Source organism: Epinephelus moara, chromosome 16 (assembly GCF_006386435.1).
Source record: "Epinephelus moara isolate mb chromosome 16, YSFRI_EMoa_1.0, whole genome shotgun sequence".
NCBI lineage: Eukaryota > Metazoa > Chordata > Actinopteri > Perciformes > Serranidae > Epinephelus > Epinephelus moara.
Window position 1 is genome coordinate 682,977 of NC_065521.1, and position 19,188 is coordinate 702,164.

Consider the following 19,188-nt stretch of genomic DNA (forward strand, 5'->3'; position numbering starts at 1 on the left):
GCCGTTACCTTTGTTACATGTTGCTGTTGTCCCTGGCTTCACAGGAGTAGAGGAAAAGTCCGCTAGCTGCTAGGCTAATTTATACAATGTAAAATGCCATAGGCTTGTGCTAATAACGTTAGCATGTTGTATTTGTGGGGAAAATGTGTCCAGATAAAGACAAGTGTTTGTCTGTGAATGCTGCGAGTTATAGTGAAGCTGATTTGTGTACTTGTGTTTGAAATTGACTCTATTAAGCCATGTTTAATGTGTGTTTAATGTGTGTTTAGAATCAACTAAACTTTACAGCACTTCACAGAAACCTTCGCCCCCAACTAGTGTTTTGGAGGTGTAACTGCAGAGTGACATAGACACACCACCGCACAAGTATAAATGCTCACAATAGAGTGTGCCAGTAAACCCGGAACTCCGTTAGCGCTTTTAGCACTTCCGGTTCTCTCGTCTAAAAGTCAGTACGTTTTTTGAATGGGATTTTAGTAAAATGCCTCAAATAAGGTCTGTGGTTAACAAAAGCTTAAGCGAGTTTCAGGTTTTGTTCTATGACATAAAACACGTCAGTAAATTCCCTACTTGTGAATTTTGAAGCTTTTACGTGTTGTAAAAAAGGCGGTTGCTAACAAGTTGCTCAATACGACTACAAACCCTGTCGGGGACATTAAACGTCATCACCCCCGAACAGGCGAGAGTGCTGGCAGTCCGCCATTACAGCTTCTTATTTAGCTTAAACAGTCCGATTTCCCCATTATACAATGTTTTTAAAATAAAGCGGCCGAAATCAGTTGAAAGCTTAGTGGCGGTGACGTCAAGAGTCATGCGACCGTGGAGTAGTCATGTAGTCCGTTAAAGCCTAACGTTAGCTTTTTACTTCTGGCGATCGCATTTAAGCTTCAAATGCGGTATGAAAGGTGTTCATATGTGAAGATTATCTCGCTGAACAAAACCTGTAAGTATCATAAACTTGTGTTAGCCACAGAGCTTATTTTCTGACATAATCCAAAACGCAATGCAAAAATCACATTCACTTTCTCTTCCGGGAACCAGCGCGATGCTAAACTTCCGGGTTTTGACGTCAGCCCTGGCACACTCTATGGCGTAGGGCACTACTGAGGGTTAATGACGATCACCTGGGGACACTTGTTAGCCTGTTCCAACTACCAAGGAAGGATCCTTGACTTTGAGAAACACCCCCTACGTAAATATTAACATCTCATTCCAAGGTAATGAAAACACAACAATTCTCATTTTCAGGTGATTAAACACTAAAGAAAACAGACTTTTTATAATACATTCCATTTCAGGCAATATATCCCTCTATCCTCTCTGTTTATCTCTGTGTTCACGAAGCTATCCTCATAAATTCAATGAAAAACAACCACACGACGTCATTTCTCAGAACATTTATTGCAATAATAAAATAATGTAACAGTAAAAATGGGATTTGTTTCGTTCTGTAGGAGTCATCTTTTATGAAACTATGAACTGGAAGTGTTTTACAATCAGTTTTACATTCACTGCGGTGCAACAGAAACTTGAATTCTGGAATAAACTAGTTTCATTACGCTCTAAATATTCATCCTTATAAGGTTTTGATGCATGACTTGAAGGCAAAAGTGCTAATTTTTCTTACTGATACTTGAGACATTAACAGGTTTTTATTCCAAACACAAACATCCAGAATAAGTGAGACCTACTTTTACAGTGATCACAGTGTTTCTTGAGCAACAGTGCACTTGTTTCCGCTTAATATTACATTTTTTAAAACTTTTTTGAGAAACAAAATCATCTTCTGTTTCTCTAAGATTCACTTCTGCTCTGTGATTTCGCTTCCCGCTGCGCCCTCCAGGCTGCGAGCACCTCGTCATTTTCGGCCTCGGTGGCAGCGGCGGCCCGAGCTCTGACTCTTTGCCTCGTTTGGGCGATAAAGACAGCGATGTCATCCTCCTCCTCGTCAACGCTGGCTTCCTCCCTCCTACTCCTCCTTCCTTCCGTCTCGCTGCTTTCAAATCTTGAATGATGGGTGAACTTCCTCTTCGTGGAGTTGTCGTGGTAGCTCTCTGTGCCCTCGTCGCTGTCGTCATAAGCGCCGTACGACCGCCTGGCGTGGCTGTGGGACTGCATGAGCCCGTTGTAGGAATATTCTGCGTCTTCACTCGAAAGATCCTCGTGTAACCTTGATCTGTATCTGGAGGCAACGCCGTAAGTTTCCTCATCTTCTCCGCTGCGGCCGGAGAAGTCGAATTCGGAAGCGGATGCATCCAGATCATCGTACGGATCCTCTGATGCTTCTGCTTCGGACACCGGTTTCCTCTGAGGAGGCCGGACGCTTTCCAGCCAGTCGTCGATGCTAGTGTTCTTGTCTTTCTCCAGCGCAGGGTTGAGATTCAGGCACCCAGAGAGGCCGAACGTCCTCGCCGGTTTCTCCTTTTTCTTTGCTTCCTCGAGAAACTCCTCCTCTTTCTTCTTCCTCTCCTCCTCCTCCTCTTCATCCTCCTTAGGTTTCTTCTTCTTGTAGAGGGTGCTGCGCTTGTTGTCCTCCACTATCTTCTTCTTCTCATAAGTGGCCATCTTCTCCCTCATTTCGGACTTGATCTCCTTGTCCATGGCGTTCAGTTTGCCCATGTCCACCTGGTCTTGGAAGAGGCTGAAAAGAGGGACGCTGGTGGTGGTGATCTTGTTTTTCTTGGAGCCCAGGGTTGAACCGAGGGTGGAGTCGAGGGCGGAGCCTCTTCCAGTCAGACCAGAGATACTGCTCGACCCGCCGCCTGACAGGACTGACGCTGCCCTGCCTCGACCCTGTGACAGCGCGCTGGAATAGGAAGCGCCGCTCAACAAGGATGCTCTGTCATCGTCTGCGCCCCGTCCTGAAACCATGCTTGGCGCACCCCCGAAGCTAAGGTCCGATCCAGCACGTGATGGAGGAGGCAGGCTCATCTCGCTTTGCTTCTGTTTGATTGTTTCAGTGACGACGTTAGCGATCCAGTTTTGGATGCTCGCCAGATTAACCATCGGTTCACCTCCAGGGCCTTGGACAGTAGGAACTGGGAGGATCGGAGGAACTGGTGTCATGGGATTAACGGGTTGTGCTGATCTTGTACCGCGAGGCTGTGAAACGGAGGATATGACAGATGACCTGCCGCTGATCATGGACATGTTGTCATCATTAGCGACGCTTGGTGGGCCCGTGACTCCGGCTCCAGCCCAGAAGGCGGAGAGAGGTATCGTACCCCCGCTGACGCAGCTCTCATTCTCCCAGCCACACATGGACTGACTCTCCTCTAACGTCTTCCTCGAACGCTCCAGGAGCTCCTCACGTCTTTGCCGCCGTTTGACCGTTGCAGAGTCCTCGCCCCGACTCATCTCCAAAATCTCGTCCGTGTTTTCCTCCCCGAGGCGCTTCTGCTGCCTCAGCTTCCATGCCTGGTACGCCGTCAGGTTGACATCTTGGAAGGATGGCGTCTTTGCTTCTCCCTCACCGTCGCCTTTCTCTCCATCTCCTATAGAACTTTTCTCGCCATCCTCTCGATCTTTCTTGTTCCAGCCGAACTGGATCCTCTTGATGCGCCAACGCTCCAAAGGCGACATCTTCTCCTTGTTCTTCTGGCAGAACTGGTACATGGAGCTGGTGTCAGAGAGAATACTCTCCACCTCCTCATCAATCTTCTTCTTCTCTCCTTCTCCACCTTCGGTCGCGGTGCTCTCACTGCCTTCGTCGTCCTCCTTCTTGCGGTAGCGAGCTGCGGCTTGTTCCTCGATTTCCCTCAGCCGCTGTTTCCAAAGATCAGAGTAACTTGTGCAGCTAGAGGTGGACATCGCATCCGAGGGTGGACGTCTCATGCGACGCTTCACCCGCTCTTTCACAGCTCGTACATCCTCACTGGTGATGCTCTCCACATCGGTGTCTACACCTTCTTTTGTCTTCTTTGGACGGCCGCTGGCTAGAGATTCCCCATCCTCGCCGTCGCTGTCCAGCTGCGCCTCCCACCAGTCGTCGCTCTGGTACTTCTCGTTTCTCCGCTGCCACTCGTGGATCATGCTGTCAAGGCCGTCCTCATCGTCGCCGTCTTCTCCACCCTCCTGCTCTGGTAGAACAATCTCTTTCTGAGTTCCCTGGCTGTTCGGGCCGTTCTGCGCTCCGATCAGTCCATTCTTGAGCGCCACGGCAGCTGCAGAGGAGGCTATGCTGCTCATCACACTCTCTCCATCCTCCTCCTCCTCCATCATGATGGAGTTCGCTTTCACCTCGATCATACTCTGCTCCTCCTCTTTATCAGTATCCTCATCGTCATCGTCCTCGCCCTCGCCAAAGATGCGAGCGCGTGTACGTGCATCGATCACAGAGCACTGGCTGAGCGTGTCATCGTCATCGTCACGCTCCTCCATCAGGGTCTCGTTGAGATTTCGCAGCTGCTTTAGGAAGCCTTCGTTAGGGTTGATGGCGCGCTTTTTCCTCATGGAAGTCAGGGCCTCCATGATGGTCATGTGCTGGAAGATCATCAGGTAGGACGCCACCACGACGGCAGAGCGGCTGACGCCCATCATGGACACCACAAGAACCTTTCCTGCAAGAAAACAAAACAGGGTTTAAAGCATGAACAATATTTATATTTCATTTTTACATAAACACAAACAGATATTTAGCATAGATTAGATTTCTGAAGAATTAAATGCATATCATACAAAAGAATAATGCAACCAAGTTTGGACAAATCCCACGTAATCAGGAGCCAGTAATTCGTGCATAACCCAGTATTTTGAAAGGCTGCGATCATGTGACCAATGCGCTACAGGAGTGAACAAAGAAGCAGTCTGGTAAGGGGGTAGGTTGGGGCAGGGGATACAAAAACACTGCACTTCCCCCAGGACACTGGCGTTTGGAACCATGTGAACTTTGCAGCCTGTTCTCACCCTGAAGTCCTCAAATACTGCCGCTTTATCGCTTTGCCACCAGTTGGCTGAACAGCACCTTTCGCAGTGGTATGATTAGGGTTGGGTCGGTTCTCGGTAATACCAATTCGGTTCGGTACTCCGTCTTGGACCGGGTTTTTTTTTTTTTGAGACCGACCGGACTGCATACTCGGGCGGAATGTACGCGGAGTGGACGCCGCGGAGGTCCACCCGGTAAAAGCAGACGTCTGCAAGCCCTGTGCGCGCAAAGCATGACCGCGCGGACTCCACTCCTTGCACCAGTGTCACACAAAAGACTGTTCGGCATGTATTTTTCACATCGCGGACATTTTTACAGGAAACTACAACGCGGAAGTGCGCTTGACTATGGAAGCCCAAATGACTGCGGACATTCCTCGCGGAGTCCGCTCCGCTTATAGCACACCCGAGTCTGTGAGCACCTGTGTCTGCCTCTCCACCAAGCACACAGCAAGCAGGAGAGAGAGGGGGGTGGGGCGGGGACTGAGCTAGGGGGTGCGAGTGCGCATGCACCGAGGCCTCTACTGCAGCCTCGGGAGTCGATAATGGCGGACAATTTAGTCTTGAAGAAATCAAAGAATGCGCCACTATGGCAACACTTTGGCTTTGAGCCAGATGAAGGAGGCAACCCTTGTTTGCACTGATTGAGTAAGCTGCAAAATTTATTTGTAAGGAATAAAAGAAACAGCGTGTAACTGTCACTCTGTTGTCCTAAGGTCGTTTTTTTATTTTAAAATGAATCAATTGCGCCCCCAAGTGGCGAAAATCCGGTATTACCAACTTGATGCGGTTTTTCACAAAAACCTGACCTTTTTTTTTTTTCTCATACCGACCCAACCCTACTTGGTACGATATGTCACCAGTTGGCCAGACAGCACCTTTCACAGTGGTATGATACGCCTAATTTATACCATCTGTTGGTTGATAACCACAAGGACAACACTGAAAGTAAGAGGATGGAACGGATTCAAGACTTACAAGAGGGCAGAGAGTGTGAATGGGATAAAATATGCCCAAAGGCTCAAACTCAAACCATCAATACTCGGCTGAGATTACTACAATTTAATTGGTTAATGAGAACATACAGTCAGGTCCATAAATATTTGGACAGTGACACAATTTTCAGCATTCCAGCTCTGTACAACACCACAATGGATTTGAAATGAAACAATCAAGATGTGCTTTAAGTGCAGACTCTGAGCTTTAATTTGAGGGTATTTACATCCAAATCAGGTGAACGGTGTAGGAATTACAACACATTTTTAAGGGACCAAAAGTAATTGTACAATTGGCTACTCAGCTGTTCCATGGCCAGGTGTGTGTTATTCCCTCGTTATTTCACTTACAAGGAGCAGATAAAAGGCCTAGAGTTCATTTCAAGTGTGGTATATTCATTTGGAATCTGGTGAGGTCATCTCTCAATATGAAGTCCAAAGAGCTGTCACTATTAGTGAAGCAAGCCATCATTAGGCTGAAAAATCAAAACAAACCCATCAGAGAGATAGCAAAAACATTAGGTGTGGCCAAATCAACTGTTTGGTACATTCTTAAAAAGAGAGAATACACTGGTGAGCTCAGCAACACCAAAAGACCTGGAAGACCACAGAAAACAAGTGTGGTGGATGACAGACGAATCCTTTCCCTCGTGAAGAAAAACCCCTTCACAACAGTTGGCCAGATCAAGAGAACTCTCCAGGAGGTGGGTGTATCTGTGTCCAAGTCAACAATTAAGAGACGACTTCACCAGAGGAAATACAGAGGTTTCACCACAAGGTGTAAACCATTGGTGAGCCTCAAAAACAGGAAGGCCAGATTAGAGTTTGCCAAGAAACATCTAAAAGAGCCTGTACAGTTCTGGAACAACATCTTATGGACAGATGAGACAAAGATCAACTTGTACCAGAATGATGGAAAGAGAAAAGTATGGAGAAGGGAAGGAACTGCTCAAGATCCAAAGCATACCACCTCATCAGTGAAGCATGGTGGTGGTAGTGTAATGGCGTGGGCATGTATGGCTGCCAGTGGAACTGGATCTCTTATATTTATTGATGATGTGACTGCTGACAAAAGCAGCAGAATGAATTCTGAAGTGTTTCGGGCAATATTATCTGCTCATATTCAGCCAAATGCTTCAAAACTCATTGGACGGCGCTTCACAATGCAGATGGACAATGACCCGAAGCATACTGCGAAAGCAACCAAAGAGTTTTTAAAGGCAAAGAAGTGGAATGTTCTGCAATGGCCAAGTCAATCACCTGACCTGAATCCGATTGAACATGCATTTCACTTGCTGAAGACAAAACTGAAAGGAAAATGCCCAAAGAACAAGCAGGAACTGAAGACAGCTGCAGCAGAGGCCTGGCAGAGCATCACCAGAGACGAAACCCAGCGTCTGGTGATGTCCATGGGTTCGAGACTTCAGGCTGTCATTGACTGCAAAGGATTTGCAACAAAGTATTAAAAAGTGACAATTTGATTTATGATTATGTTAGTTTGTCCAATTACTTTTGGTCCCTTAAAAAGGTGGAAGGCACATATAAAATGTGTTGTAATTCCTACACCGTTCACCTGATTTGGATGTAAATACCCTCAAATTAAAGCTCAGAGTCTGCACTTAAAGCACATCTTGATTGTTTAATTTCAAATCCATTGTGGTGTTGTACAGAGCTGGAATCCTGAAAATTGTGTCAATGTCCAAATATTTATGGACCTGACTGTACATCAGACGGGTAAAACTGAACAAATATGATCCGAATATTCCTGACCAATGCTTCAAATGCAGCACACATCAGGGGAGCTTGTATCACTGCCTATGGGAGTGTAGTGAGATAAAGAAAAATGTGGAGGTCAGTGCTGCAGTTTGTATTCGGATGACCTCATCCCGAATACCTTTGAGTATTAGCCTATTCTGCCCAGGCAAGAGAAAACGTTGGTTGAATTTTGTTTACTGCAGGTGAGGAGTTCAGTTGCTCTGTGCTGGAAGAATGTGTGTTGCCCCTCTCTTGGCCGTTGGTCAAAGGATTAAACAGCGAATTTGGCTCTTGAAAAACCCACCGATACAGTGAGATATAGGGCTTTTGAGTTTATTGATATTTGGGATATGTTTGTGCAACATTTTTAAAAGTTTAAAAATCAATAATCACATGTTTACAAAAAAAAGATACACGTAGTAATGATTTGAAATATGACCATGTTCTGTGTTAGAAACAGTAAAAAATAGTTTGGACATGTGGCTCCGCAGCTGACAGCATTCAAAGGACTTTATTACACAAGGAAACGACGTCTCCGGGCAACATGTTGTGAATCAGCTGCAGTTGGGATGAATGAGACACAGTCAACAGAACGACTGTTACATGATCCTCTTCCAGGAATACAAATGTTCTCTGTGTGCGCCACAAAATATCTTCTCAGAAAATCTGATGTTGTGTAAGCGTGGAGATGTTACGGGTTTTCTGTTTGGGATTGTTTTATTTACTGCGTCACTGTCGACTTCCATTCCCACATATACAGATAAAAAATGTGCCCTCGGCTGTGTCCGCTGAAATGGATGCATTGTTTATTGTTCATGTTAAGTAATGATAAAATAAATCAATAATTGAAAAGCCCATGTGAGCTGCAGGGCTGAAACAACACAGTGAACCAAGGAATCTTTATTCCTGTGACTGGATTCTCGAGACTGAGAGAGATAGTTACACAACATCAGAGATGATGACGTAAATGTTGCGGATATGAGGCAGCAATGAAGATAAATATCTTTCCCATGTTTCTGCCACAGACAGGCTCAGATAGTTTTTATAAGGGCCCTGACACACCAAACCAACTGTTGGTTAGCGTCTGTCATCTGAGGGTGCTGTCAGACCTAGAGTGGTCTCCTTTGGTCTGAATCAGGGACTCACGTTGTCCCAAAGTTGTATAATTGCCTAGAGTTGGTTCGTGTTCTCACAGCAGCATTTACAAGAGGACCAGATCAAATGCCTTGTGTGAGAAAGCTGCTCTTGATTGGCGGGAAAAACCCAGGAAGGAAAGCAAACGTTGAAGAAGAGTACACTTGCAAGATAAATGTGACACTTGAGGGACAACTACGCAGGTTGATTTTAGCGCTGCTCATCGTGGACTATATTGCCTGCGGTTGGTTCAGATCCAGGTCGAAACATGTTCTCACCACAAACGAACTGCACCAGAGTTCGTTTGTAACCAGACCGAGACCACCTCTTCAAGAAGGTCTCAGTCCGGTTGTTTTGCTGTGTTCACACCTGCCCAAACGAACCACACTGAGGGAGCAACGACTAGAGTTTGATTGAACCGAACCAAACAGGGCAGGTGTGACAGCAGCCTAAGATGACCCTAAAACATGCCTTCTGCACTCCAACACAACAAACTGTTCCCAGCACAACTCACTCATGTTTTCAGCATTGTCTTCCTGCAGCAACTCTTGTCTCATGATCAAGACTTTGACACATAACACACCAGGATAAGCGAAAGGTAAAGAGACACTTCAGACACTGAAGGCCCAGACACACCAAAACCTCTCTAAAGAACCAGCGATGACAAAGGACGACTGTTGTGTCCAGGGTTCGTACAAGTTCAAGACGTCCTTGAACAGAATGATAAATCATTTTATGAAATATATTAGAGAAATGTTTTAAACGAGGGAGCCTATTTACGAATTTTCATAACTCTCGTGCAACCGATGGTCCAAAAATGAGTGCTTGAAAAGGTACTTGCTGTTCAACAGACAGAGGCAGACAATGTTCATTTAAAGGTACATTATTACGACCTCCTCCAACGTGGCCTCATTTGTTGTTATGTGAATCTTTTGACTCCGCCCTCTAGTGCCATCTATTGGCTGTATCTATGCCAACATAAAGGATCATGGAGGTATGTGTGGTATGATGTTTAGAACATTTGAAACGGACGTATCTATTTTCATACAACAATAATCTGCTTCATAGAGAAAGCTAATGGAGACACAACAAACACTCACCCTTGTGTGTCAGAAGCGCCTCGTCCAAGAACTCGGCGGTGGGCCGAAAGTGCTCCGAGATGTCGGCATCGGGGAAGTCATCCACCTCGATGCCCATGTACTTGATGTTCATGCCCGTGTAGAAGGACTCGCCCGTGTAGACCCCTGTGCCATGGGCTGTGTTGAGGATGTGAGTGATGCCCATTCGCTTCAGACGAGCCTTGTTGACCGCTACAGATCTGAAACAAGAAAATAGTTGTGGAGCAAACAAGTCCAGTTTTATTATACATGAAATTAGACACTTACAAACTTAACCAGGAAACTTTTGAGATCATGTTGTTCTCTAACATCGATGCATTTCCTGCTGATAAGTGGACATTCTGAACTTCTGAAGTCAGCTCGACTCACTTCTCGGCAATGAAGATGTTAGGCCACACCTCGTCCACAGGGTTGACGGGAGCCTCCAGGCGGTCCTGCACCATGGCCCTCTGGATGTCCAGCACACAGGGGGTGTTGTAGGGGCTGCGGTCATCAATCATGTCCCTCACACGGTTGTAGAGGTCTTCCACCATCAGCTGCTCGGCAGATTCCAGCATGGACTCTGGGATGGATTCGGCTCGTGCACTGCGAGGCGGCAGCTCTGAGGGGGAAAGACATGAATGTCATCAACTCTGAGGCATGTTTCAGCAGCATTTTAGCCACCAAACATGGGTGGTTTTTCAGCAGCTTTTCAGTCCTTAAATTTAGATGTTTTTTGGGGATCTGTCATACTTTTTCTTACACCTTTTTATCTAGCAAATGTGGGTGTGTTGGGGGACCCATGTGTGTTTTTTAATGGGCTTTTAGCCCCTGGACGTGGGTGTTTTTTGTCGATCTGTGGCCCTTTTTCCAACAACTTTTTAGCCACCAAACATGAGTGTTTTTTGGCAACCCATGGCAGTTTTTCCAGTGGCATTTTAGTCACCAAACATTGTTGTTATGGGGAATCCATGGGTGTTTTTCCAGTGGCTTTTTAGCCCCTGAATGTGGGAGATTTTTGTCAATCTGTGGCCCTTTTTCCAACAACAAACATGGGTGTTTTTTGGGGCTTTTCATCTTTCAGTTTTTTAGGGATCTGTCATTCTCTTTCTTGCAGCTTTTTGCTACCAAACATGGGTGTTTTGGGGGAACCATGTGTGTTTTTCCTACGTTTGATGTGTTTGATGGCTAAAAAGTCACAGGTAAAAGTGCCACAGGTCACCAAAAAACCCTTGCGTTAATGGGGCTCAAAAGTCACTGGAAAAGGTGCCATGGGTCAGGCAGAAAAAGAACCACAGATTTAACAAAAACCCTCCACATTTAGGGGCTAAAAAGCCACAGATAAACAGTGACAGAACCATGAAAAACACCTATGTTTAAAAAGTGCCACGGGGCCCAAAAAACACCCACATTTAGTGGCTAAAAAGCCACTGGAAAAAGTTCCACAGGTCACCAAAAACTGATGTTAATGGAGCTAAGAAGCTACTGGGAAAAAAGTGCCATGGATCCCCAAAAAACACCCGCATATTGGGGCTAAAGAGCAGCTGGAACAACACCAACGGGGCCCAAAAAACACCCATTTAGTGGCTAAAAAGCCACTGGATAAAGTTCCACAGATCACCAAAAACCAATGTTAATGGAGCTAAGAAGCTACTGGACAAAAAGTGTCATGGGTCCCCAAAAAACACCCGCAATTGGGGGCTTTTTTTGCTACTCCTCATAGAAACCAGCGAGCTATCTGACACCCTTCTCCCTGAGGGAATAAAGCCCTCCATGTGGGGACACACTCTGACTGTCAGCATAAAGGTGGTTCACAGACTGAGGCGTATGAAACACATACGTGCTCTTGGTCCCTCTGACTGCAGTGAAGCCTCATTAATGCCGAACCCTGCTGCCACAGATATGTCTCTTATCGTCCGTCCTTCACATTAACCATTCATCGTCCATTAAAGCTGCTGCTGCTGTAGCGTAATGTCAGAATACTGAAGCTGCTCTGAGATGTGTCATATGAGCTAATTCCCTCAATCTGCGCAGCCCTGCTCCTCCGTCCAGAGCGTCTCCGTCTGGTAATAAGCTGAGGGGACGAGTCGTGGACTCACTGTAATTGAAGAGTGCTTGACCAAATCAGAGCTGTTGAATGTGGACTTAGAAGTCATTAATGCTGCATCTGGAGGAGGAATAAACATGAGCGTGGCCTCATCTGATCTGATCTGTGTTCAGTCCTCCGATTTATTCATCGCTGAAAAATCCTGCACAGAAGGATTTTCTTATTTTCTTAGTTTCATACCAGTGAACATTACCAACCTGTTGCAGCGCTGGAATTCAGTCTAACTGGCATCATGTGTCTGTTCAGATTCCTAATCTTGTTCCTAAATTAAATCTTTATTTTGTCAATTTTAGACTTTATTTTATTTGGCAATTTTCCTCTAACTCCACGACCTGCATTAAACTCTTTGGAGGCCCCTGTTTAACCCCGTCCTCCACGTTTTTGCAACTACAGTGCACACAGAGACCCACATGCTTTCTTAAAAGCAGTCGGGCAATTCTTTCTTAAGTGTCAGTGGACATTTGTGCCAAATTTGAGGAAAATCCCTTAAGGCCTTCTTGAGATATTGCGTTCACGAAAATGAGACAGGTGCAGTGACCTTTAACTTAGACCACCAAATTCAAATCAGTTAATTGGTGACTCAAAATAGACGTTTGTGCCAAATTTGAAAAAAATAAAATAAAAAAATTCTAAAGGTGTTCTAAAGATATCACATTTACAAGATTTAGACAAATAAATGGTCACAGTGACCTTGACTTTTGACCATCAAAATCTAATCAGTTCAATGCTGAGTCCAAGTAGATGTTTGTGTCAAATTACAAAAAAAAAATCCCTTATGGTGTTCTTGAAATATTGCGTTAATGACAATGAGACAGATGCAAGGTCACAGTGACCTTGCCTTTTGGCCACCAAATTCTACTCAGTTTATCCTTGAATCCAGGTGAACGTTTGTGCCAAATTTGAAAAACATCTCAGAGGCTTTCATTAGACAACTCATTGGTGTTCTTGATTGCTTTCATGAAAATGAGAAGGATGCAAGGTTACAGTGACCTTGACATTTGATTACCAAAAACTGATCAGTTCATTGTTGAGTCCAAGTGAAAGTTTGTGCCAAATTCAAACAAAATTTCTTCAAAGTGTTCTTGAGATATCATGTTCAGAACAATGAGGCAGATGCAAGGTTATAGTGACCTTGACCTTTGACCACCAAATTCTAATCAGTTCATGCTTAAGTTAGGATGAATATTTTGTGCCAAACTTGAAGAAATACCCTCAAGGCCTTCATTAGACAACTCATTCATGAGAATGAGATGGAGGCAAGGTTACAACCGTTGAACACCAAAATCTAATCAGTTCATTGTTGAGTCCAAGTGGTCGTTTGTGCCAAATTTGTTTGGTCAAACATTGTCAGACTTCACGACTGAAAGAAACAAAAGTTACATTTTAAACAACATTATTAAATAACTGGCCTCCAGGAAGTAGTCTCAGCCCAGGTGGACAAAGAGCTTCTTTCTCCGTGTGGTTTGATGATGTAACCTCTGAAACACAGACTCACCACACACAGCAAACATCTCGACAAACATCTGAAACAAACCTGTCTCACCCTCGTTAATAATCTTCTTGGCGGCGATGGCTGATGAGAGGTGGATGGGCTCCATGAAGATGCTGGCGGCGTCAGAGCCGGAGATCATAGAGAACCTGGACTCTGACGCCATCGAGAAACTGGAATACGTACATAACAGAATATAATCCAAAACATCACAAATCAAACATTCTCTTTCTTTAAGGGTTCTTAAAGAAACCCTTAGTCTTACAAAGATTCTTTTGGATGAAAAGAGTTCTTAAAGAAACCCTTAGTCTTACATAGATTCTTTTAGAGGAAAAGAGTTCTTAAAGAAACCCTTAGTCTTACATAGATTCTTTTGGATGAAAAGGGTTCTTAAAGAAACCCTTAGTCTTACATAGATTCTTTTGGATGAAAAGTGTTCTTAAAGAAACCCTTAGTCTTACAAAGATTATTTTGGATGAAAAGTGTTCTTACAGACACCCTTAGTCTCACAAAGATTCTTTTGGATGAAAAGGGTTCTTAAAGAAACCCTTAGTCTTACAAAGATTCTTTTGGATGAAAACTGTTCTTAAAGAAACCCTTAGTCTCACAAAGATTCTTTTGGATGAAATGGGTTCTTAAAGAAACCCTTAGTCTTACAAAGATTCTTTTGGATGAAAAGTGTTCTTAAAGAAACCCTTATTTTTGCAAAAATTCTTTTAGAGGAAAAGAGTTCTTAAAGAAACCCTTAGTCTTACATAGATTATTTTGGATGAAAAGTGTTCTTAAAGAAACCCGTAGTCTTACAAAGGTTCTTTTAGAGGAAAAGAGTTCTTAAAGAAACCCTTAGTCTTTCAAAGATTATTTTGGATGAAAAGGGTTCTTAAAGAAACCCTTAGTCTTACATAGATTCTTTTGGATGAAAAGGGTTCTTAAAGAAACCCATAGTCTGACAAAGATTATTTTGGATGAAAGGGGTTCTTAAAGAAACCCTTAGTCTTACAAAGATTCTTTTGGATGAATGGGTTCTTAAAGAAACCCTTAGTTTTGCAAAGATTCTTTTAGAGGAAAATAGTTCTTAAAGAAACCCTTAGTCTTACATAGATTCTTTTGGATGAAAAGGGTTCTTAAAGAAACCCTTAGTCTAACAAAGATTCTTTTGGATGAAAAGGGTTCTTAAAGAAACCCTTAGCCTTACAAAGATTATTTTGGATGAAAATAGTTCTTAAAGAAACCCTTAGTTTTGCAAAGATTCTTTTAAGAGGAAAATAGTTCTTAAAGAAACCCTTAGTGTTACATAGATTCTTTTGGATGAAAAGGGTTCTTAAAGAAACCCTTAGTCTTACAAAGATTATTTTGGATGAAAACAAACGGTCCAGCTGATTTAAACTGGCGAAAACACTGAATAAAGACGTTTCATGTTAAAATCTGTTTTCCAAAGCTGTTTGGTAGGCTACTTAGAAGCTGCTAACTACAGTGGCTAATGTAACACACTGAATGTCCCTCTCCAAGAGTCAGTGTTTGGTTTGTCCATTCTGGGCTACTGTAGAAACATGGCGGTGCAACATGGTGATCTCCGTAAACGAGGACCTGCTCCCTGTGTAGATATAAATGTCTCATTCTGACACACTTATATATTCTGTTCTATGTTTAGCTGTCTATAGTTGGTTTTTAGGTGGTCTCCTACCTCGGTGATGGACAGCGGAGGTAATGGGACTGAACTCCTCGGACGCTCCTCTCCTCCCCCTCTCCATCAGGTACCGTCTGGTCACCATGATCTCCGCTCTCATTGGTCGACGCCATGGCAACCTCCTTCCATAAGAAAATAGGAACAGAATTAAAGACACGCGTGTTTGTAGAAGTAAAACATGGCGGTTGATAGTTTCATGTCATCTGTTACTGTGAGTATCTGATAGTTCTTGAATCCGTCTTGGCTCCTGGTGGAACCTTTAATAAAGGTCTCAGAGGGTTCTACCTTGAACCCAACTATAAAAGGGTGATGCTTACAACCACCTGTAAAGAGTTCCATCCACATCCCCCTATGAGAAGATCTACAGAGAACCCCTTTCTGGTGACCATTAACAGAACCCTTAGTCTTACAAAGAACCACTGAGAAAACCTTTCTTCAATAAGGGATACTTTGGATGAAAAGGGTTCTTAATGAAACCCTTAGTCTTACAAAGAATCACTGAAGAACGTTTTCTTTAGAAGAGGGTTCTTTATTTTAGTATTACAAAAAACCATTAAAGAGCTGCGTCTTAAAAGAAAATCTTTGGATTAAAAGGGCTCTCAATAGAACCCCTGGTCAAAGAACCACTGAAAAACCCTTTCTTCAATAAAGGTTTTTTTTGTGGGGGGGGGGGGGTAAAAAGGGCTCTTAACAGAGCCTGTAGTCTTACAAAGACTTTTCTTAAAAAAAGGGGTTCTTTGGATGAAAAGTGTCATCGATGAAAACCTTGGCTTCTCAAATGACCGTTAAAGAACCCCTTCTTCAAAAAAAAGTGCATATTTAGTGAAAGGATTCTTAATGAAACCCTTAGACTTACAAATAACCACTGGAGAACCCTTTTGGAAAATCCTTACGGATCCCTTTCTTCAGAAAAGGATCGTCTGGATGAAAAGGGTTCTTAATGAAACCCTTAGTCTTTCAAACTTTTTTAAAATAAAGGGTTCTCTTCTATTCTAACTATTCTTTAAAATCTTATAAAAGATTATTTTGGAACCCTTTCTTTAAAAAGGGTTCTTTGGGTGAAAATGATTCTTAATGAAGCCATTGGTCCCACAAAGAACCATTAGAGAACCCTTTCTTCCAAAAAGGGTTCCTTAGATGAGAAGAAAAAACATAATTGAAGTGTTCTTTAGAGAAAGATGGATCTTAATGAGCCCTTAGTCTTACAAATAACGCTTTTGGAACTCTTTAATCCAAAAAAGGGTTCCTGGAACACTTAGTCTTAAAAAGAACCTTTAACGAACCCCCCGTTCAGACAAAGTTTCTTTAGAAGCAAATAGTTCTTAGGTAGAACTGCAGCCCTTCAGGAAGAACCCTTATTTCGATGAGCGTTCTGGGAATGAGAATGTTTAATTTTACCTTTAAGTTAAAAACCAAACAGATGTTCTACAGCACAATGAGACCAACGGGAAAATGTGAATAATAACACTGGATTTATACTTGATGTTCTTTACACAGCAGAACGTGTGAAGAACTACACTGACGGAGAACTTACAGGGAGGAAAGAAACACATTCATCACGAGACTGAAAATCTGATCAACACAAAGTACTAACAGGAACGTGGACGCAAACAGTGGACCGAATAACAGACGGTACACAGGAAGTGTAGTTAGAACCCAAAGAAGAAAAGAAGAGCTGGTTTGTGAGTGAGTCAAAGTTCAAACAGGGACCTGATGATGGAACCACAGGAACGTGTCACTGCTCTATGAATCAGACTCAGAGATAAACTGTGAGAACGTTCAGGAACTAAAGGTGACATCATCTACAGGTCCTTCACTAACCTTAAGAACTATTTCTGACATAAAGCAGTGGTTCTTTACCGCAGTAAAAGTTCTAACATCACACAATAAAAATACTTAAAAAACATACTTCTTTCAGTTTGAGTGTGTCAGTATAATCAGAATAACATTGTTCAAGTACTAAAAGAAGAATCTCTGGTTCTACGAAGAACTATTAAAGAACACTTTCTTCAAACAAAGCTCTTTAGAGGGAAAGAGTTCTTGAAGAAACCCTTAGTCTTACAAAGAATAATTGAAGAATCCTCTCTTAAAAACAGTTTTTTTGTATTTTAATGAAAAGGATTCTCAATGTAAAAAATATTTTCAATGGAAAAGGGTTCTTAATAGAACCCTTAGTCTTAAATTCACATGAAACAAGACGCAAAACAAGTTACAGTTTAAAACTGATAAAACTCTTTGTGATATCGACACACGTTCAAAGTAAAAGTTCTAACACCACACAGTAACAGTTATTAACATTAACATGATATAAAGTAAAAATCAGACTCAATTAATCGCTTGTCAGTCGATTACTTGATTAATCGATTGAACTCTTGTTGTGTTCTGCTAAAAAAGCTGCATTTATAAAGTAACTAAAGCTGTCAGAGAAATGTAATAGATTACAAGTACAGAGAACAGACTCAGATAAAGTACACGTACCTCAGACGTGGACTGAAGTATAGTGGGAGCACACATTAAAAAGAAGAATATAAAAATGTGGCGGGTTCATTCTAGTGTTGCTGTAAGAGTGTGTGTGTGTGTGTGTGTGTGTGTGTGTGTGTGTGTGTGTGTGTGTGTGTGTGATATGACGCTAGTGTATTTTTAGCGGAGCGACAGCTGCGTCAGAGCTCTGACAGGCCTCACAGCTCCAGCCTCACACAGCTACACAACAACTACACAACTACACAACAAAGTCTCAGAAATTTAAACTCTATCTTTTTCTTTATATAAAACACCTCATCTGTGTGTGTGTGTGTGTGTGTGTGTGTGTGTGTGTGTGTGTGTGTGTTCTTACCTCAGCCGCTCAGTGTCTGAAGCTGACGGTGGTCAGAGTGACAGTGAAGTCACACAGAGTCCTCCCCCGTCTGCAGAGACCCCGACACCCGACACCACAGCTGCTTTAACTGAGTACTGTTACTGCAGTACTCTGATTACTGCACTCTGTTACTTTACTGCAGTACTCTGATTACTGTACTCTGTTACTTTACTGCAGTACTCTGAGAGAGACGGCTCTCAAGTTGTTCTCAGTGTGTTTGTTTCCTTCACTGTCAGACTAAAATATTTCATGTTTAAATCCTCTGTCCTTGTTTCCTTATTTATCCTTCCTTCTTCCCTCTGTCCTTGTTTCCTTATTTATCTTTCCTTTTTCCTTCTGTCTTTGTTTCCTTATTTATCATTCCTTCTTCCCTCTGTCCTTGTTTCCTTGTTTATCTGTCCTCTTCCCTTCTGTCCTTCTATGTTTCCTTATTTATCCTTCCTTGTCTCTCTGTCCTTCCATCTCTCCTTCTCTTTCTTTACGTTTTTCTTTCATTTTTCCCTTCCTTCCTATTCTTTCTTTCTCTCCTCTTTTCTTTTTACTTTGTTTTCTTTGTCCTTCCTTCCCTTTTTACTTCATTCATTCATCCCTTTTCTCTTTCTTTCCTTTCTTTCTCTAATTTCTTTCCCTCCATCTTTACTTTCGTTCTCTTTCTTACTTTCTGTCCTTCCTTCCTTTTTACCTCAGTCATTCACCCTTTCCCACTCTTTCTTTCTTTCCTTCTTTTTCCTTTCTTCTTTCTGTCCTTCCTTCCCTTTTTTACTTTATTCATTCATCCTTTTTTCTTTAATTCCTTTATTCCTTTCTTTCTTTCTTTTTCCTTATTTCTTTCTTTGCTTTTTCTTATATATTTTCTTCCATTTGCTTTTTCCTTCATTCATCCTTTTCTCTTTCTTTCCCTTCTTTCTCCTGTTTCTCTTTCCCTCCTTCCTTACTTTCCTTATTTCTTTCCCTAATTTCTTCTTTGTTTCATTCTTTCTTTCTTCCTCTCTTCTGTTTCTATCCTTCCTTCCCTTTTTTACTTTATTCACTCATCCTTTTCCTTTCTTTTTCAACTTTCATTCTTACTTTCTTTTTTCCTTATTTCATTCTTTGCCTCCTTTTTCTTTCAGTCTTCCTCCCCCTTTCCTTCATTCATTCCTTCTCT

The 19,188-nt window shown here is 42.8% G+C and overlaps 1 protein-coding gene across 3 annotated transcripts; it reads right to left on the minus strand.

The window, feature by feature from the left end:
* Positions 1 to 1,391: 1,391 nt before the first annotated feature.
* Positions 1,392 to 18,428, minus strand: dusp27 (dual specificity phosphatase 27). Of its 3 annotated transcripts, none has more exons than XM_050065761.1 (6): positions 18,021 to 18,428; positions 15,185 to 15,309; positions 13,546 to 13,673; positions 10,295 to 10,526; positions 9,908 to 10,125; positions 1,392 to 4,559 (listed from the first exon to the last, which is right to left on the minus strand). In XM_050065761.1, exons 2-6 carry the CDS (start codon positions 15,298 to 15,300, stop codon positions 1,795 to 1,797), a joined length of 3,459 nt encoding a protein of 1,152 aa, XP_049921718.1. In that variant the 5' UTR covers positions 15,301 to 15,309; positions 18,021 to 18,428; the 3' UTR covers positions 1,392 to 1,794. The 3 variants fall into 3 exon arrangements, with proteins under 3 accessions (XP_049921718.1, XP_049921717.1, XP_049921716.1); XM_050065760.1 differs by lacking the exon at positions 18,021 to 18,428 and adding an exon at positions 17,666 to 17,766 and having other exon boundaries at positions 13,555 to 13,673; XM_050065759.1 differs by lacking the exon at positions 18,021 to 18,428 and adding an exon at positions 17,666 to 17,766.
* Positions 18,429 to 19,188: the final 760 nt, after the last annotated feature.